Raw genomic sequence first — 21993 nt, 5'->3', positions numbered from 1 at the left:
CATCTTCTCCTTCCTCCCGCCTCCCATCATCTCAGACTATTCCCTGTGGGGAGGTTTGCGTGTTAGAGCCACTGAGGAGCATGCAATTTACCTTGGTAATAATCATTTCACAAGACATCACACACACAGACAATGCTAAGCAAAATCCCCTGGGTCATCTGCGGGCCCCCTGTGCTGCTCCAGTTTTTGCCTTTGTTCCTCGACTTAATTGATATTGGATGGTGCCTCAGCGAGACACCGGCTGCATCCCAGTAGCGGCAGACCTGAATCACAGTTTAGACAGAATTGGATCAAGAGATTTATCCCAACAGCTGTGGTTTCATTTCATTTGTCGCATATCATTTCATTAGTACAAACAGCTTAACTAGAGTCATACCACTCCCCACTGCTATCAAAAGAAACCTTATAGCCATTAAACTCCCAGTTTGCCACATTTAAAGAGCTACAGTCAACACTGCCCAGTTATTTAGATTGTGTTGACTTCAAATAAATGTGTGAAGATTGATTTTTGCCCAGCAATTTCAATTCACTGGTGTCTTCATGTGACTATTAGGGAATATTAAGTGAGTTATTTCACACTTGACAAAGTAAGATGCGGCTAATTTCAGTTTTCAATTAGTTTCTCCAACTAGACTACATTGCACATAAAGAAATTGTACATGCTTTTATTGCAGAATATCTGTCACATCTCCATGCTATAAGCCTGCATTGTGTTATCGAATTCTAGAAGCAACAACGTCACCTGGGAGCTGACCGTCTCTGATAAGTCAGGGCATAAGGCCACATATGAGCCGAGCTGCTCGGAATTCTGTGAGACTTCTGTGACACTGTGCTGGACCGGAGGAGGCTGTTTGCCCAACTACCACCAGATGTCCACCCTTCAACTCCACGGTGTGAGGAGGGTAGCCCTCGACTGCCCCGGCTTGAAGGCGTAAGACAACATCTCCACACTCTCTCTGTTTCCTCTTTTCTGTCAGTGAAACCTACTGTTTTTTTTGCTTGCTCTGTCAGACCTGGCTTTCGGTCCCTCATGGCAAAGTTAGACGTGCAAGATCTAACTAAAAGCGCGCGGGTCATTGGCCAGGACAAACTGGTTGCACTTAAACTGCTACAGCCTGGTGTCATCATTGGCATCTGGAGGGTAATTTTTAAATGTATTATTTATTTGTTTGTAGAAGCTAAAATAAAATACACCTTTTCACTTGAAATGACGAGAATTTAAGGAATGGCTCTCTTTGCAGGACCAGTGCTCCGTTGCCTTTGTCATGTTCACCCTCCACTTCCACAGGCTGGTGGAAAGAAGCATCCTGGGATCTGCTGTTTGGTAGGCTGCACTTGAACAGTATTTTTATTCACATGCTTACACAGCATGCAGTGTATCACCGTCAGATGGTTAGGGCTCAGAGTCGAAGGATGCCATTTATTCGATGCCCCTGATGTGACCCATCTACAATGCACAGCAGGGTCAGTATCACTGGCACCTGTCTACCACCATCACAGTGGATTATGTTACTGTACCACATTTGTATGTGTCAGGACCAGTTACACCAGGTATTCTTTTTGTATTGCAAGCAGTTCAATTTAATCACTAGCAGAGCTTTAAACAGAGACTGGGTCATTATTGTTAAGGTAATATATTTTAGAATTTGCTTTTGTAGTGTTTAGTTCAAATTGAATTGAGTTGAGATTAAAAACCAATGGGCTAGATCAGTGATTGCCAATACGGGGTTTAGGGCTGCTAAAAGTACCCAGGAAATAGGAAATGTGGGAATAACAGATTCAAATGTTAAACAAAAATGTCTAAAATGTTTCAGATTTTGCTGTATTTATGGTGATATACTGGATACTGTCTCTTACATCCCTGTGATGACTGGTCCCAAGTAAGAATTATTTTATAGGTTCACAAGCCACTAATGTTAGGAACATTGTTGGGCCAAACCATCCAGTATTAACATTTCCCATGCATCTAAAAAATAAACAAATCCAAGTAATGTGATGTTTACTACTGGAGTTGCTGTATAGTCTTGAAGGTGACTCACTGATCATCTGAGAGGAGAGATAACATATCAACAGGACTACACAGGATTCTTGATGCTGCCACACCTATTGTGTGTTGGATTTGAGTATTGTGTGGACATAGCCCCCTCTCCTGGTTGCATGTGGTAATACTATGTTGAAGCACATCACGGTTACAGTCCACAGAAGTAACACACCTTCTCACTCACTAACAGTTTTAGTTTTGTCTACCTTTTTTCTTTTCTTCCTCCAGCCCCTATGTGATGCCAGTCATCAAACCCCCTTTTGATGACATAGATCCTGAATACGGTCTCCATGGTTACCAACTACACATTGTTCTACACGGCACTGTATGCAATATCATGTCCCAAAGCTTTTCCAAGCTCTTCTGCCAGAGAAGTAAATTATTTATGCTCCTATTCATTAAGTCACTGTATGTCTAACTTTGTGTGGGTCATTTAAAAACTCTAGTCTTTTTAATAAGAGTTGTTATTCACATGTGCAGTAACCTTTTGAATGAAACCTGAAAATGGGACTTTAACAAATCAATTGACCTAACACCAAAGTGCTAAATAGTGTAATGTAAAGACTTACTTGTGTTGTGTTGTTGTCTTTGACCAGCTCAGATATCTGACGGCCTAATCCAGCTGACTGCCATTAGCAGGACAATCCATTCAAGGCACACACCGCTATCTTGCAGCATTACCCTTCCCTGGAGGTGTGAGGCCCTGCAGGGCACAGTGGAGGTACAGCATGTGCTGGTGGCTACTTGAACACGGTTTCACTATGTGTTATAGGAAGAAAGAAATTGGTAAAAGTGCAAATTAAAAAGAGATACCACATGCTAGTTTTATTGTAATGTTCACAGATCTGTTAAAAAGTTAAGTTTAAAAGTATTCCCTCTTATCTCCAACCTAAGGATAATACAGTTGTTCTCTCATTTGATCATGACATTTCACAACATAGCAGAAGATAAAGATTTTAAAGAAATATACATAATTTACTTAATGCAACCCCACTGAAATTTCAATGAGGATTGTCCATTCAGAAAAGAGGTCTTGATATTTGTTCATCTGTCAACATTTTGCCAGAATTGCTGCATCATGAGTCTGACTCTACTGGATGAATTTAAGAAACCCTTCTGGTGTGTCACCTCTCCTGTTTCCATGGAGCTGGAGAAGACACCCGTCTCCTATGACTATGATGGTGAGCACTACCTGATCCACTATAAGGACTCAGATGGTCAGATGAAGATGAAATTTGTATGGATGAAGGAACAGGAGCAGTTTGTGCTTACCTGTTTAGTTGTCTATGTGACTGTTTCCAAAGTCAACAAGCATTTCAGTAGAGAATACTGAACCTGCGGTATTTCTGGAACACGTTTTGAGGTTTTTATTCATTACAGAGGCTTAATGTGATTTTTCTTTTTAATATTTCAATTAAAAATTATATCAGTCCACCAGAATATATTTAGATGTATTTTGTATATACAGAAGATGTTGCAGTTCAAAACATAATCACAACGGTTATATTAACACTTTTTCATTATTTTGTGTTTTAATGTTGAATAATTGAATACATTAATGAATAGATTAATAATTCATGATTGGCTTTGAATTCTTACTTACCTTATTTATTTCAGTTTACAAATGTGCCCTGCTCAACTTAATACCATAATAATACTATATCATTTATTTTCCTCTTGCTACCGACAGTTTTAATATATTAATAATTAAGTAATTATTGTATCATTTTCTTAAATCATTAAGATAGAAGAATGGGAAAGTTTTTTTTGAATTGCCTTATTTAAATACAATGAATGATTTATGACTAGTAGGAAATAGCTTTATTTGCCAAGTATGTGTACACATACAAGGAATCTGAAGTCGGTTTGAAGTTGCTTGAACAATGAACAATTTACAGAAGTGTTTTTCATTTGCAATTGCAACAAAAGACTTCCCTTTTTTGTTGCAAGTGAAGACACATATTTCTGAATCAATGCATTGACATGCACCTTCTGTATGTGAAATAGTCACTGTAATACATCCGGACATTTTAAGTCCTAAGCATTGACAGAGAAATTAATTCAAGTCTTTTATTTCGTATTTCTCTGTAGTAATGTTTTAAAATATTATAACTTTCATTTATAATATTTTCATGATTATTCTATATTCATATCTTGCTTGTCATATTAACTTACATGCTTATTATATTTTATAATTAATCTTAAGCTTATTATTAATCGTATATGCACATTTAACAATACTGTGATTCTTTCAAACTGTGTCTGTGTTTCTTTAGTCAGTGCTGCCTAAACACGAGGCCATAAATGTCTCACTGTTGTTAGTCACGGAGATAACCAGTGTCTTAGATTCGAGGTCAGTCAGAGTAGACAGAGTGCAGGCCTGCACTTTGCCCTGATTCTTTTAGGTAGCCATAAACCAAATAACAGATGTCCTGTAATCTCTGTGTGTCTAACTTTCAATAAAGGAAGAGAACTGCAGATATTTCCCCGAAGTCCCACTAGAACTGCGCTGGAGTATAGGTGGCTTTTAGTGTGTTCTTCCCTCTTGCAATTGTCTATCAAACTGCTCATTACCGTCTGCGTCTCGTTTTTCTTGCTTGACCGTGTTTATTTAGTAAGTTAAAATGTTATGAACCTGACATATGTGAGATGTGGATCTTTACTTTTGGTGACAACAGAGTAGACAGTCTTCATTGCACTCATTTTGCCCAGCCTTATACTGGATCACACCACTCCATTATGACATTTAGTGAGTCAGAAATCATTAAGACATGCACGCTGAGAGGATAATTTTAGTGGGGCACTGAATTGCATGCTCCATTTACATTGACTCACTTTTGTATACAGAAAACCAACCATGTTGGAGGAAGGATGATTTTAGGAGTAGGTTGTTGCACGGATGCTTAGTATCTTTGTCATCCTCCCTCATAGCTGCTTTCATCACTTAGCAGATCTATTCTCACTTAAAGTATCCAAATTACTGATATATTAATTATTAACCACTAATGGTTCTCATTAGAGTTCCATCTTTCATGTGTTTGGTGTATTTGCTATTTTCCTTTGTTGTACATGGATTCACTTTTGCCAGACCATTGTGTAGGCAACCCTGAGCAGGGACTAAGATTTTAAAGCGTCTATCCTTTAATTATCTTGATTATTCTGAAATTGCTAAATGTGGGCATGCTTTATATGTGTAAATGGAATTAATTTTTTTTTTTTGCTTTTGTATGATTCACACAAATCAAATTTGGTTTCCTCTTATCGTGGCATTTATACCTGAACATCACATTACCTCAATTGCATTGTCAGCCATTATGCAATCACTTTTAGATGACAATTGAGTTTAATTTCCACACCTTGGGCAAGTCTGGCAACAGCGATAGAATTAGTGTGGGAGCAATTGTTGGAAACAGTCGCTGTGCTGCTGGACAAGCACTGCTGATGGCATTAAAATATCGCTGGGTAATAGGATTTCAGAGGCTTCCCTTCCTTTTCTCTGTGAGGGTCATCATCACCTTGAAAAGATGCTTATTTTTCCAAACACATCACCAACTGCATTGGCACTAGATCCAAATTTGTTCGGGGAAATGAGCCAAACAACAGTATGTGTGTTGTTTCAAGCTTGACACTTGAATTGAGACAAAAAACAACTTGTGATGAGAGACTGTCAGAATACAACAATCAATTTATACATGCATGCAAATGTATATTTATAGGAATATAGTTTAATATAGGTGTTTCTCCAGTAGATGGCTCTCTTTGGTAAACAATTAAAGACCCCTTAAACAGCACAGTGGTCTACATTTTCTCCACTCTTTCAATCTGTCAAAAGACAATTGTAGAGAAACAAATAGCAATGTTTGTCAGCACAGTATTGTCTTTTCTGTGGATCATTTCTTCACTGTGCTAGAAATGTGTTGTTCTCTTTTTCTTCTTTAGGTTGGTGTCTTTCTTCTTCTTTTTTTCTGCTCTTTTTGCAAAGTAATTGCAAGTCTGTATGTTAATCAAAACTTAAAGGACTTCCAAATGATGATTAAGATAGCATCCACAGCCAAACCACTGAATGGGTAAATTTAGTGACGTGCAAGCTTCATTAAACTCATCTTTCTTAGTTTCCTCACAGGCTAATCTTGGAAGAAAATTGCTTCCATTTTTAGACTTTAATTCTCTCCCTTGTGAGTGACCAGCTGGGTCCGCAAACGCTTCAGCCTTGGAAGCCAATGACACAGTCCTCATTTAGTCCTCTCATTGGAGGAAAACGGTCAGCTAATGAAATTCACCAGGAGGGTTCTTTTTCCCCCATTTACATTATTAACTGATTGTCTTAAAGAAATATTAGAGCTCAATTTACATCTCCCAAAAGACTGGGAGATGATCATGGTCCATACTAATGAGTGAAAAGCCTTCACAGTTCCTAACCCCTCTCATTCCACATTTATCACCCTGTTGGATGAGTACTTTTCGCCAGAGAAGTTAATTATGCTTGTAGTGATGTGAAAAACATTCACCACAACGGCCCACATCACCTAAGCCGAAACATAATCATTAGAAGCTGCAAAATCAAGGAAAATGTGTTTTGCTGATGACTCAAAATACCAGTTGGTCAGGCATTTACATTACTTTAAGTGAACCCTGCTACAGTTGACCAGCAGTAACCCTCCTGTCTCTTATTTAACCTTCTTTAATTCTTTCACTCTTTTGTTCCCGGTAGTGAAGTGGAACTGCTGGGGAAAGCCTCGAGTGGCGACAGTATTATAACAGGCTCATGATGCCCAGTAAGATCCCCTGTTTATTCTCCCCTCTCAATGGTGCATCATGGCCAGGCAGGCGTGGAGAAATCGTTCATATCAAAGCTACAGCGTGGCCTCAATCTGCAGTGCTATACAGTAGAACAAATGCAAAAGTACTGCTTATTCCAGGTAGTGATGTTCACCTGTAGTTCTACTTTCTAGTAGTAGTAGTAGAATAATAGAGTATTTCAAATGTTATGCTTCACCACATTTCAGAGGAAAATATTGGATTTGGATTTTATTTCACATCATTTATCTGACACCTTTAGATACTTACAATCCAGTTTCAATATTAAAAAACCTATCAACCATTAAAATATGATGCATATTATAGACTACCCCCAAGAATATATAAAGTCCCTCCATCTCGACCATCTACATCATTCAAATGCTGTTGACATGGTAATGAATCAATTAAATAAATCTGTTATCTTAAATAATAAACCGCTAGCTAGACTATCTGTCAAATCTAAGATTTCTCTTGCATGACTAAAACGACCTTTGAATGTACATGTGGTCTACCAAAACAAGTTTTTTTCCCGAGGCTATTTTGCAGTGGCATCGTTGCACCATCCGGCTCTCAGTGCCGCCCAAGACGGTTGTGATTGGTTTAAAGAAATGGCAATAAAACAGAGCACGTCTTCCTCCCATCCGGACTGTTGGGTGGACTAGCCAGACCCTCCTCTGCATTGCTGTGGAGATAGGCCTGACAATGTTAGACTACCCTCCACTCAAAGTAAAATGTGTTTGTGTATTTTCACACTGTAATAGTACTGTTTTATCATCTGGCATGTTAAAGAGAATACACTAGCTAAATTGCTAAAATTATTAGTCACTTTGCCCAATGATTTGCCATCATTTCTTTTAAAGACATTGGATTACAGTCCTTGGCATTCAGTCTCAAACAACGCTTGCTACCACAGCCCTTCAGTACATTATCTATAATACTGGATAATTGGATGGTGAACGTTCTTTGTGTTATACATTCAATTAATTTCCACTATGTCTCTCTCTCTTCCTCACACAATTTACTTAGTGTGCGTGCCAGTAGTCTCACATTGCCAGACCTATCTCCACAGCGGTGCGGAGGAAGGTTGATAATTAACATATTTTGTTTGTTTAATTGATGCAAAAACAGATGTTAAAAGATGATCAGATGGGGTTTTTACAGGTGTTGGCTGGAGAATTGTGTTACCTTCATTCGGACAGAGCCAGGTTAGCTGTTTGTTCTGAGCTAAGCTAACCATCTAAATGAAAAACGGAAGTGTAAAATTGACACATTGGCCTTTAATTGATTTAATTGCTTGACTATGCCAGCTGTAGCCTCAAATTTACTTTACACACATCAAAATGGCATCTACCCTCTCATCTACCTCTTGTCAAAAAAGTAAAGCTAAAGTAAAGTATTTTCCCAAATGTCTGAATATTTATATGTATCTACCTGCCATATCTAACTACCCTGCTGTTATTGTAAACATCATCCACACATCCGGGACAAGATTGTGGCATTAAGCAAAATAAACCTTTTCTTTCTAACGAAAGCAAATGTCAAACACAGCACATTTTGTGGGATGCAAAAATCAGGCAGGCACAGAAAACAGCCTAGGCTCTGCTTGTACAGAGTTCCTGGAAACAATTGGTTTTAGTCCAAAGGTCTGTGCCTGAGGCTAACTCCATTGATCTGAACCACTTTTAAGAGGGATAGACGGAGAGAGAGCGAGAGAGAAAAAACAAGGGCAGGATTTTGAGACACACAAAGGCGGCCTGCCTCGTGTAAACTGGCACGCTGATGTTTTCGTGGGCACAGAAACCTGCAGTTGGGTGTTTTGATGCCAAATCTTGTGTGGTTATTTATCTATGTATGTATCTGAAGTGCTAGTAATATGTTTGATCAATTACACCAAACCGGGCGCTGTTCAAAGCTATGATTTTTTTTGAAAACCCAGTGGTTAGTTATGTCTAGTAGTGTATTGTTTAGATTTTTGACACAAGGAGACTCCCAGGGTACCATTAGTCATCGCTTGTGTCTGAGTTATTATTGTGAAGTGCCACATTGAGTTCTTCATTGCTGGCTTACGGCTCCGACTGAATTAAAAAATCAAACCAAGATTTTTTGTGGTCATATGGTGTCACTGCTGAAGATCTGTGTGCCTGTAGTGTTGGTAAAACCAGAAATGCAGTGTCAGGCATTCAAGTGTCACATTGAAAAACCATATGCACTACGCACATATTGTATGTATATCTTCATGTCTCATACCACAATCCACATCACCCATGCGGACAATAAAGTTGCTGCTAGTACTTTTACTATTACACACATTCAACAGAGCCCGCTATCTGATAGGGTATGATTGCCTTTTAATTACATCTCTGTTGCGGGGCCACCTGTGCGTGACACCAATTTAAGATGATGGCAGTAGTCACTATGGCTTGGATAACATTTCCACGTACTTATACCTGTTGCAAAAGCAAATTAAGACCAATATGTGGCAGTGTGCCACACTGATACTTGGTCCTTTCCTCAGAAACCTGCCAAATCATCTGAATGTTGCGGAGTGATAATATTTTGATTGAGTTAACTACAAGACAGGCTTCAGGCTTTCATCACGGCACTTTGTACAGTAGGACATTTCCATTGTCTCTCATGGCACTGTAATGTCGCTTTTGGTACTCTATGTACTTTTTCTTTTACTGATTCTCTCCGCATCTGTCCTTCTGTCTGCTTTATGATGCTTCCAGGATGTGGCTTTATGAAGCATGTTAAATTGATGAGATTTACCTCTGCAGTTACTGTGGCAATGACCATTGACTGAGTATTTCTGAGCTCACTGGCCATTGGCTGTTATTCAAAAACGCTGACCTTTTTGGAGGGGAAGCACATCTGCTGTTCCCTTTAAAAAATCCAGGGAATAAAGAGCAGTACATTATGCCCACCAGTTGAGGATTGCTAGTGTGGCGGCAATGCCGGTCTGTCAGCCAGTCGTACCACTAGTTACGTTAGATTCGTAGTCTTTCGACTCCTATAGAGGAACGAGTTAACTCGATTCGCAAGCAGGAGTGAATCAAATATTCTGCTTCTGTAAGATGCATTTGCAGTTGTGCATTAGAGCCAGGTTAACCTCCAAGTGCCTCCAGACTACTGTTCAGAACGAGTCTCGTTCAGCGTGCACCCTCTGAGCTAAAGAACGAGTCAGTCATGAGCGCACACCCTCGGAGCCGAAGAAGACCAAGTGAGCAGCTGTAGACTTATATTAAAGAAGGATCAAACCAGGGCTCCTTCTCATTTCCCTTATTTGATAGCTCCTCAGTTCTCTGCTGAACTGGAAGTTCCCGGGAGCTGTGCAGCTGAAAAGCTGTTGCTAACTCTGCCCATATACAGCTAACATATTCATGTGACACTGACACAGAGAAAAGGAGGTCTCATTTCCTCGTTTCTTCTATCCTCAAATGATTTAAGATGCAAGGAACAAGGGCAAGTGGAGGAGCCAGGGATACAATTTAAGGGAAGTGAGAAGTACGCATTAAGTGCAACATGTAAAGAAGCAAAGTCAGCAGTATTGCAGTGTTAATATCTCACGTGGTGACCACACACACACTCCACCAAAGTGGCGTGAATGTGAAAGGTCTATAGTTCACCTCGCTTCATTAAGCTGTCATCTTAATCAAATGCAAATAACTTACTCACCCACTTCATGATTGAATGTGTCAAATCAGCATGGAATTGATGAATGAAACTTTCTGCAGCAACAATCCATGAGGTGCTGTGTTTAATAATGACCAACACATCTGACTAATGAGTGCAGTTAGTAGCAGTTGAGGTAGGAGCTTTTGGTACGTCTCTTTTACTTTGTGCGGTGTGTGATTGAAGATCTCCATTTGGAGGAATGATGATGATTGATACTATTGGGTCCCAACTGTTTCACTGGAGTCTTCAGACTTCATGATCACTCACCTCGGGTATTAGTAAGATAAATGGTCTCCTCTTGTCTAAAACTGGAGAGGTAATTCTCTCGTGTGCTCACATGAATGCAATTGTAGGTAAGGAAATATAAAAGGAAACGGAAGGAAACGCAGCTTACTAGTGATTGTTGGAAATGGTAGGGGTCATGTTTCATGTTTGCTTGAAACATCCCCTACAGCTCATTAAGCTGTGTGGAGACGTTGTGATTGAAGATAAAGCCTCTTATCTTAATGCTGAGTAAATTATGCACAAAACAGGAAAAAGCATTGGATTTGCCTTAAAAAAATAACCTTGTATTTTACATACAGTATTTCTCAAGGTCTTTTATTGTTGATGTCTTATGGTTATGTCCTTAAAGTGATATACTAAAGATCAGCAACCATGCAGAAAGAGGAAGAAATGGAGGGTGGCCACAAGAAGGCACTGAAGCGCCTTGCGACTCTCTCACACTTTTATATCTTGCAGAGAACAGCCACGGCAAGAGAGCTGTCTAGTAATATCTGGTCTTGTGTTTTTTTTAATTAACTACTTTCTAGTTTCTGAAAAAAATACTTAATAGACAGTCATTCACCTAAATTCAAAAACTGATATTTACTCTATTAAAATAATTCCTGAAGATTGTACAGGTCATAACCCAACTTTTCTGGGCAATATGCAGACAATCTATTTTTCTAGGCCTATGGAAGTTTGCTTGATAATCGATTTTGTTGTTTTCCCCTCAACGCCTGTTTTAAATGATATGTTGGTCACGCTCGATAAAAGCACCCTGATATTGAACCAGCACCTGAGATGAACGTTTGAACAGCAGTCCAGTGGCAAAATTGCTTTGTTTGCAATGCAACTTTAGGCCATGAAGGCAATAACAATTCTCAATTATTCTCAGATTTGTGTCATTTGCATATGAATCTCAACCCTATTGCATTTTCATTTCTGCCAAAATGGTGTTTTCTATTTTATGTAGCAGGCATCAAGTGAAGAGTCGGGCTGTTGTGCTCTTTGTGTCTTTGGGTTTGTGTGTTTGTGTGTGTGTGTGTGTGTCCGTGTGTGTGTAACCATGGTGGAGGAGAAAGACCCGGAATGCATCAAGGAAAAAGAACCTTTGTTATGTCAGATGCCTAGGTGTGATGGCATAAATTGTTTCTATCACTGCCTGTGTGACTCCCCCACCCTCCTCCTATGGCCTTGGCGCACTAACTCCCACACCCTCACGTCATCACTTTTGTGCTGTACTCACAACCTTGTGGGCCGTAGCACACGCTGCATCTCATCAGAGAATATTACCTAACACTCGGAGGACAACATTCATCAACGTCAAGGGGCTTTTGCCAACAGTGCATTTCTTTTTCTGGGTGCCCCGAGTCCATTTCAGTTGTTCCAGCCGCCCCGCAGGGTACCTTGTGTGACCTGTGCCATTTCAGCAGTGCGCACACAGTAGCTTATCGCTTTCAAGGTTCTTCAGTATTAAGTTTCTGCTGATATGAGCTTTATTGAACATCTCAAAATGTGATTCAGTTTCACTTGACTGATATTATCTTATTTTGTAGCCATGTATTGTGTAATAGTTTTGAAAAAAAAGTAACATTAACTACTGACTGATCATTTAAAAAAAGTGTTTTGCTAGTAAAAGTTAATAACATGCAATTCTGTTTAAACCAAGCTCTTTTTCATGGAATAATTTCCTCCATAGACACAATGTCTTTTGTTGTATTCTGTGTACAGTGATTTGAAAATGATGCGCTAGAGTAATGAAATTCGGGAACTAGAGTGCACTTGGTTGTCTTGCACAAACCGCCACCAAAGTACTGAAGGTTTCCTAACCTTCTAAACTTGTTAACATTTGTTTATCATTTGTTCCTGCTTTCTGACAAACAAGCACCTGAAAATGGTACCGCTGTACAGTTGATGGACTGCCAGACCTCCCTATGAGCATGCAAGCAAAATAGTTATCAACACAATCCAAAATCCATTAAAACCCCATGTGAGTATTCCCAGATCCTAAAATCTATGAAGTGAAATAGTCCCTTAGGACCTGCTGTCCACCAAAGCTCAGCAAAATATTTCAAACATTCAGAGGTCCTTCTTAGAAACAGACCAGGGCGAAGCTATCGCCTCCTTCCAGATGGAAAATCTGCGTCAAACATACCTTGTCAGTTTTTCCCAAAGCTTTTTTGCAATATACACACTCTAGACGTGCGATAGACGTATGCATAACACAACACCAAACATGCCTAAAGCAGTTTACACATTAAACTTTCATGAGCATATGCACTGTAACATCACTATAATTTTGAGTGGCAAGTCCACTTACTTTACGAGGATTGAATCACTTACAATATCAGCACATAGGCAGGCATGGCATAAGCACTGCTCTGGGAGCTTTGTGTTATTTAGAGTCTCTTAAGAACACCAGTCGACCAAAAACACCCTCAGGAATTTACAATGATTCTGCTATCTGAGAGAGTCACGTACAGTATGAGCCACAGCCAACACACAAATGCAAGGAAAATCACATTAGCTACTAGAAAGCCTTTTGATTTAACAAGTACAAACACGTAAGCCCTGTCGAGGAGGACGGCAGGCATGCGCAAAACCAAGGCATCTGATTTATTGTTTTAAATGTAACCAGCGAGCTTTGTCCTTGCATATTGAATGCTGTAGGTGTATATCTTGAAGTGTTTTAAAGAAAACAGAAAGTGTTGGACCATGATAAACGAAGGGAGCTTAAGTATCACTAACAAATTGTAGAAAGCCTCGCAGCCTATGCAAATATGTTAAATGGGGATGTTTTTGAAAGCAGATAAAAGATGCAGATAGAAGATTTTATAATATATATAAAAAATGTTTCACTTTCATATGAAAATCCCAAGAGTGAACAAAGCAGCTATTAAAATAGGTTGCATGTGTATCATTGATGACATTCATGTTACACTTTATTAACAGGCATATGATTAAGAGTTCTTTATAGTGAACCACCATGACAAAGCATGTTACCCACCTGTCTGTCCTTTACTACTTCGCCCTTTCTTCTCGTTGATCAGTGCAGCAAAAGGTCAATGTGGATCCTGGTATACACACAAGTAGAGCAAAGCCAATTTCAGATGTGTCAGTGGACCTGATGCTGCCAGCTTCCTGTGACAGCTTGAGGGGAACAGCTTCAAACCTCATCTTGAAAATCCCCTCTGCTTACTGAGCGGAAACTGTTTGTCACATACGCCTGAGATGCTTTGTCAAACCCTGTCAGCACACATCCATTATAATTATTATATCGTAATTATTAATTGCATTATAATTGTAATACAACACCATGCACACGCTACTCTGTGATTTCATTTAGCATGCGCTAAGCCCTGCCACGTTCAGGTGCCATTATATATTTTGTAATTTCCGATATGTATCTTGCAATGGTTTTTATTTATTCAACATGGATCACAATCAACTGGTGAGGAAGTTGTTAAATGTGACTTATTAACCGGTTGGCTCTCTATGCCTTATATCGTTATTACTTCAATGGTCACTTGGCCTCACCTCCGCAAGTTGATTTATACGATAGTTTTAATGGAAGTTATACTGTTTCCGTGGCAACAGTACACATAAAAATGGCTACAGCTCCTACCATTCTGCCATGTTGATTGGAAGAGGAATGGCATTTCTATCCAATTTGTTTCTATGGTGTGAACACAGCATTACACTTCCTTATTACAGCCCCATGCACACCGCTTCACCAAGAAATCCAAAGTTTGACAGGCGTGCTGCATCTTGCTACTATTACTAAACTATGATTAAACTACAATTACTACTTTGGTGAGAGGTTTAGCAATCTTAATTTACCGCTTAAAATAACGTAGTTAATCAGTTGTATTGTGGTCTGTTTCTTTTTTTTAGATGGAAACCAACTGTATTCATAAGCTTCACCTACTCGAAAAAAGCTTGACAACATTTTGCATGCTGCTTTCCATCCTTATTTAGTGTCTGCGTTCCGGGATCAATAAATTATATAGCTTGTCAATGTAAGTAGAGCCTGCCAAACCCAAGACTGAGTGTGTACTATCTACTGTATATTGAACGTATTCCCTTAACACTTAAAAGAAAAGCGAGACAAACACAAAGTAAACTTTAAAGCGTGCAGTAATGTATGCAGGCCCCTATGTATTTGATGCTGCTCGGTTGCATTAACATACATCCCTTAATGCCCATATTAAGTGTTTCGAGACGGAGCTTTTCTGTGGCAGAGGGTTGCTGCAGAGAATGGCGGGTGTCACTGGGGAGCTGCGATCACACAATTGCACTACAGAAAGCATTCTCCCCCGGAGCTCATTCAGTGGATTCCTGCATAATTATCTCAAAGTTATTACAGAAATCAATTGAGTATTGTCACTGCCGAGGAAAATTTCCAAAGCATAAAGTAATCACAGTATACATACCTTTCCAGCTTGCTTGCATACGTTTTTGTGAAACACTCAACATGCACAACACTCAACAAATCACACACACATTTGTACTCCAACCTGTTGCCCTAAGGATTGTGCCTCATACGGGTACTGGAAGTGTACCACTAGGAGTGTTTGGAGCTTTTAATGAAGCCCTTGAGACAAGTGTCAGGATTCATCCCTCCTTGACACCAACGGCATTTTTTTATGAGATTTTGAATAGGAGATAATGAGTGAGAGCAGAAAGTTTACTGAATCATCCATCCTGAGGCCAAGTTGGCATAAACTTCTCGTGTTCCTTCCTGGTAATTTTGTTGGAAGCACACCAGACACGGCAACAAACCAAATAGACCTAATGGGTCTGTCATTTGTTTCATGCTGTTGACTATGAACTGAAGTAAATCCAGGAGCAAAGCATGACCTGAAGGGAATATATGTACAAAAAGTGTCTGTGCCTACCAGCTCATAATAATGGCCTACAAAGCTGTGCCGATGGCCTGTATGTACCACACATTACAAGGGCTGAAAAATAGAAGGCAATGTTTAAAAACAGTTATATTGAATCCAACATGGCATCATGACTTAACGTAAATACACACGCCAACGTTTTTAACCCAAGTGGCATCTCATCTGTACGCTTATTAAGCTATCCGCGTTGATAGTATGATTGTGTTGGGCCTTCCAAGGACTCTTCACAACACGCTTGGAGCAGAGGTCAAAACGATAATTGGAATTTTAGAAGCTGACGGGCTGACCTTGGATGGAAAATAACCTAAGACATGTAGGGAAGGAGTTTAGAATTACAAATGAGGAAGCAACACAGAAACACAGTGAGAGATAATACAAGATGTTCGCAATGTGTTTTTGTTGATTTCCTTCATAGATTGAATGTGGACAACAGGGTTGAGGTTTTACAAGCCTTTCTAAAAATAAAAGTAAAAACAGACGGACAATGAGTTGTAGAAATGAACTTAGGTCTGATAGGGTTAATGCATTTGCATTCAGTAATTACGTCTATACAGTAAAACTAGTGATTGCCTCAGTCATTGTTAGTGGCGGACTCCGCAATTCCCCTGCTGGATTCAGATAGCCTCTGCAGGTCCACAGGATTCAAAGGAAATTACGTTTGGGCATGTTATCCAATGATTCTGTTTGAACCTTTATCAAACTGATATCTGCATCACTGTTCCCTCTCCTTATACTTGCTATTTAACTGCTAATGCAAACCCAACATTTGGGACTGCTGCTGCTTCAAATTAAAAGTGTTCAATTAGCATAACACAGGGTGGCTTGTATTGTGAAGCAGCCATGGGAAATTCAATGTATTTTTCAACGAGGATAATGCAGCCTGGGACAGTTCATTGAAAATATGTTCTAGAAAAACATGGTCATTTTCGGAATTTCTTAACACACGATTAGTTTCAGTAAACAGGGAGTCATGGAATATGAAAGAGCAGCCACTGTGAGCTTCCCTGCTGGTCTCTGCCATTGTGTGGAAAACTACTTGCACTGTGTGCAGCATGAAATGAGTCGGTGATTCCATTTTTAACAATGTGAGTTTGTTTGGCTGCTCTGTTAACAGATATACGAGTTGCTCTTTTATTGTATTTCTGACAAAGTACCCGCTCAAGGAGTGTTTGCTGTAGTATTAAACAGCACTTGGCAACTCTCGTTGCGGCAAATCAATCCTGAAAGAAATCTCAGGAAATCTTAAAACTTAAAATGTCATCCTGACACACAGTTGTGACTGAGATAGCGGAACAATTGAAATGCAGGTGATGATATTGAGAACTGAGAGTGCCGACTAAGGATGCATCTTGTTGTGGAATTGTTGATGAGAACAATTCACAGTATTGTGCACAGGTGGCTAAAACATCTGCTTTACTAAATTGATGGCACAATGTCTAGGAGAGACATTGTCAACATTAAAGACCTGCAAGGTTCATGCTGTGGAAGACAACAGAACAACTAAACTGGCAGCGTTCCTACCGGTTTTGTCTCTAAATGATAGCCAATAAAGCTCAGGAGATCTTAGTGAACTGACACAAGAGTTATATACTTGTGCTTTGTTGCTGGCGATAACTCAAAGACAGTAGTTGACCTCTTGGGTTTTGCATTGCATTATATTTATTGTCAAAAGTGCAGCTTGTACAAGTGAGACCTTGTTTAGACAATATATTCAGAGCTTAAATCATCTCTTCGTGTCCAACTTTCCTTTTTGATTCTTTATCATTTGTTCTCTTCAGTTGGGCTTCTCAGCTTTCAGTGAATGCACAAGTTAGATGATGACACAGACTTACCAAACAGCCTCTGATATTGCAAAAGCACACTTTGTCATTTTACACAACACCTTTAAAATGTTCTGTGTTGGCTGCTACTAATGTTACAACATTTGAACCTGTTGTATATTTTATCAATAAAAGTAGTTCACTATGAAATGTAGAATACATACCATAGCTTTCTACCAAAGTTAAATTATTACCAAGATTTAGTGAAAGTCAATTATTTTCCTGTTTGGGGAGTATTATGAGTGAACTGTGCTGAAGGGCATTCTATTACTCTCCCTGTGAGGGCCCGCAGAGCAGGATTATTTGATAGAGCGCTTTAACCTTCATAACGTACATGCAGTGCATTTGTTTATCCTCTAACGATGAATGCATGTCTTATAATAACTCTAATTCTGACAGGGACAAAGGAAAATGACACAAAGACAAAATAAAATAGCCTTAAGAGTGGGTGAAATACTAATTTAACAGCATGTGTATCATGTTAACAGATGACTGCTGCAATATCTCTGAGGTATTGTTGAAAGTTTTAAATTTGCTTTTGTTGGCAAATTACCGCAGACACCTGGAAATAATAATAAAAAAGGCTGCAGAAAAGGGCTGTGCAGTTAGAATTTTGAAACTAATTTTTGAATTGAATTTTGAATCAAATTTGAACAGCCATTAGGACTCCAAATAATCACAAAAACAGAAATTGAAAAAAAAAACTATTATATTGCACCATACAATTTGCAAGTAAACTCTTACTTCTTTCTTGTGTTCTGAATTAGAAAAAAAAAAGTTCAAGCGGAAAAAGTATAAAGGGGAATTTAACTGTTAAGGGGGTTTTCATCAACATCTTACAATTTCAAAAGTCAATAAGTAATCATGGTAAATAATTGTGATTTCAATATCAACTAACTGCAGAAGACAGTAAGTATATAAATATATATGTATATATATATATAATGTATACTGTATATGTGTGTATGTAAATATATTAATGTGAAACAGAAAAAGCTGTTGCTTTTAAGCTTTGTATTGTGCATTCCTTGGCTGCTGAAGTGTCCCTCTAGCCTTAGGGAGCCTGTCCTATAGCTGAACCTGTCTTCAATCTCCCTCTAGGAATGAAAGTGAAAACAATCCTCCATGGGTAAATGAAAGGCACTAAAGTGTTCCCTTTATTACAATTCCATTAAACCCCAGCAGGGAACAGAAAGACAGCAAAATTATGTTGGCTTTATTTACCAAGCTACTGGAGTATGACCACAATCTCATTTACAGATTTTTTTTTGTTAACTATTTGTATAATCCTCAGGCAAACCAAAGATCTGAACATGTACCATTTTCCTTTCACTGTAGTTAGTTGGTTTGGGGTGGCTATAATCAATATTTTCATAGCAGTGAAGCAAGAAAAGTCTGGCATGAAAGGTGTTGCTAGTAGTGACAAACCACAGCATATTATCTCCATTGTTTTCAGCCCACACAACAACATGCAGCCCACACAACAACATGCAATGTCTGTATGCATCCATACAGACATTGCAGTCTGTATGAATGAGTATCATCTAGGGACTATGCAGAAAGCTAGGATAAAACATCTCACAGTGTGATTAAACTGATCCGCTTTAAACAGTGCTCTGATTGTAATTCCCTCAAATACGACATATTACTAAAATAACAGCCAAGGAGAGTCCACTTCTTCAGCTGTTCAGTCAATGTAAGAAAACAAGAGCCCACTGATCTCCTTCTGGAAAAGGCTAACACGTGTTGATGGGGAAATAATAGGCAATTATATACTCAACGGGGGTTATTCCATCAAGCAAAACACTCCATCAACCTAGAGTAACAAAGTTGCTGCCAAGTGACACAAAATAAGTAAAACATAAGCAGTTTTATATGTAGCTTTACACAGTAATTAAACTACAAGTCAGTTGAGCAGATTGAACTTGGCCACACAGTCTCTAAGGGCATAATGCTGCAAAGTACTGTATGTGAACACATTGCAACAGCATGTCTTTTTTTCCTCAGCTATCTGTTTGTTTTTTTGAGACAATAAAAAAAAAAAAAATCCAATGTTTTGCCAACACCTTTCTGAGAGCAGCAGGTTGGTAAAAGTGTGACAATTACTGTCAGCAAATCTCTACAGATTCTGACTCTGTTAGCGTCCCCGGGAGCATGCAGACATGCGAGACAGTCAAGATATTGAAAAGGCAGAGACAGAGGAGGAGGAGAGAGTTAAGATGCGATAGAATTTTAAGACAGCGCATGCTTAGCAAAGTCCGGACGTTATGACTTCTTTCAAACTGACCTTACAATTGGCTATGACCCCCATGAAACCAACCTGAGTTTATTTGTATCAAACGAGGTGTGCTGCCGCTTGACTCACTGATAATCTTTAATGCGTGAGTATGCTGTATGGCTGCCCACCGCAGGCCTAAACATTTTCCAAGAACCTCCGTGGCTTTCTTTGCATTTCGGATGGCTAACAGTGAAATTGAACTGTTTGAAACATAAACAGGATTAGATGATTTTTATTCTTCAAAAATAAAGCCGAGATAACCCCCTGTCCATTCTCCTCTGCTGGTTGGGCAATGATAAAGTGGGATTGATATCGACCGTTGGAATTATTTAATAACGTTACCTCGCTGCTATGACGTGGTTGATGGGGATTGTGCACTTCACGTCTTGCAACATTGATAAGAAGTAGAAAGAAATGGTAGACTACAAATCTTCAGATATACTGTATTTTTCATTTTTTATTAATTATAGCCTGTATGCATAGTATAGTAGCTTGATAATATATAAATCATAATACGATTTTTTTTTCTTATTTTCTGTTCAATAACAGTGTAATTTGAATGTTGATGTACTGTAGACAAGCTGTTTTCCCCAAAGATATAGTAATAACCAAAATGACTTGTATTGGCTTATGAGGGTACAAGGTCAGAAATGAAGGGCGCACCAATTTCCACAACACTTAAGGTCCATCCAAAATGGTGGTAGGACTTTATAATAGGCTTCTGTAGGCTCACAAAGGCTTGAGTAATAAATGCATGACTCTTAGTGATTTAATGAATGGCTTAAAGGAGGATGTATTATGAATTTGTGTTGCTCACAACTAACAAATGGTAGTCAGTGACTAGTTAAAGCTATACTGCGTAGTTTCTCTCGCCCCCATGAGTAATTCTAAGTAAGGACAACAACATTGTCTACATGACGCAAGCCTTCAATGATTGCGATTATGTTTTTTTGGAGCTCACTTTCACTTGTTTTTAAAGTGTTTACGTCATTCCGACCATAGTAAGCGTTTAAGCGTATTCAAAAAATGTTCAAAAATTCAAGTAGTTTATTTTAAAATGTACTAATAAGTACTGAAAGTAAAAGTACATGTCTTGTGTCATGTAGTTAATAAAACAAACAATCAAAAGTTTGAATACAATGTTTACATTATTTCAAATGTTTAGCCTAAAGAACAATTGGCTGCAGCAGCATTACAAGGACAAGAATGTACAAGAGCACCTTTAAACACTGAGCTTAACTCTTTGTAAGCAAAAACAGATCAAGTATGTCCGTTCCCCCTTTAAAGCATCTCTACCCTGCTTGTCCCTTAGGCCTCACCGCCACAATCACTCGAAGTTGAAGGTATTGAAGGTGATGTTTCTGGTTCTTCCATCTCAAAACAAACTAACAAAGCTCAAGTGTTCTCAATGCAGGCAGGCAGCAGAGCGAAATACTGAACGGGAGCACGCACGGTCTTCTTATGAGACAGCTTCTTTGCTTGATTCGCTCTATGATGAGCGAGCTTCATCAAACCTGGTGACAGAGCCATCTACTCATCTGATAGTGATAATGGGGGTTAAAAGTATTAAACTCATTGAAAATATGTACTGAAGTAAAAGTAGAAGTAGGGGAAAAAAATAAGAATAGAGTACAGATACAGCCTTTTAGTGCTTAAACACAGTAGTAACGTAGTTCTACTTTGTTACTATACATCTAGCGAGTATGTTGCGTTAGCTCCGCCCACACTCTCTGGCGTAAAACGCATCACTAACTGTGCGCCACTTGTGATATTTCCTAGGAAAGTCACTACAGACACCCACTTTGTAATACTGCCAACGTCACCATTGTGTTACATTATTTGGCAATAGATAATGGCTATAAAGACATTTATTGAAATTAAAATCTTCTAGATTTTTACTTTTTAAAGTCTCATGGCATGAAAATTACACGTTTAACATTAATATGCGTTCCCCCAGCCTGCCTATGGTACCCCATGAGCTAGAAATGGCGATAGGTGTAAACCGAGCCCTGGGTATCCTGCTCTGTCTTTGAGAAAATGAACGCTCAGATGGACCGATGTGGAATCTTGCTCCTCATGAGGTCGTAGAGGTAAGGTCACCTCCTCTTTTTCTGCTTGGCCCGCACAGAGAATTTGGCCCGCCCTTGAAAAAGAGAGAGACGGCTTTCAAAAGAGCAAAGTGGCAGTGTGTCAAGGCCACACCCCCAG

At 39.1% G+C, this 21993-nt stretch overlaps 1 protein-coding gene and 1 long non-coding RNA gene across 2 annotated transcripts in view; one reads left to right on the top strand and one right to left on the bottom strand.

Annotated features, from left to right (window-relative positions):
- The window catches only part of fbxo15 (F-box protein 15), an 8844-nt gene extending 5307 nt beyond the window's left edge, over nucleotides 1-3537 (top strand). Inside the window, exons 4-9 of the mRNA XM_034862311.1 lie at nucleotides 728-931; nucleotides 1012-1141; nucleotides 1242-1324; nucleotides 2270-2415; nucleotides 2638-2762; nucleotides 3108-3537. Of these exons, the coding sequence (XP_034718202.1) occupies nucleotides 728-931; nucleotides 1012-1141; nucleotides 1242-1324; nucleotides 2270-2415; nucleotides 2638-2762; nucleotides 3108-3374 (955 nt within the window). The 3' untranslated portion in view covers nucleotides 3375-3537. The remainder of the gene's footprint in view (nucleotides 1-727; nucleotides 932-1011; nucleotides 1142-1241; nucleotides 1325-2269; nucleotides 2416-2637; nucleotides 2763-3107) is intronic.
- Nucleotides 1438-20717, bottom strand: LOC117938003. Its single transcript, XR_004655303.1, has 3 exons — nucleotides 20627-20717; nucleotides 7816-7831; nucleotides 1438-1447 (listed from the first exon to the last, which is right to left on the bottom strand). It is a non-coding gene; the product is annotated as an uncharacterized LOC117938003 (long non-coding RNA).
- Nucleotides 20718-21993: the final 1276 nt, after the last annotated feature.

Source organism: Etheostoma cragini, chromosome 22 (assembly GCF_013103735.1).
Source record: "Etheostoma cragini isolate CJK2018 chromosome 22, CSU_Ecrag_1.0, whole genome shotgun sequence".
Taxonomy (NCBI): Eukaryota; Metazoa; Chordata; class Actinopteri; order Perciformes; family Percidae; genus Etheostoma; species Etheostoma cragini.
This window is presented reverse-complemented; position numbering and strand designations above follow the sequence as displayed.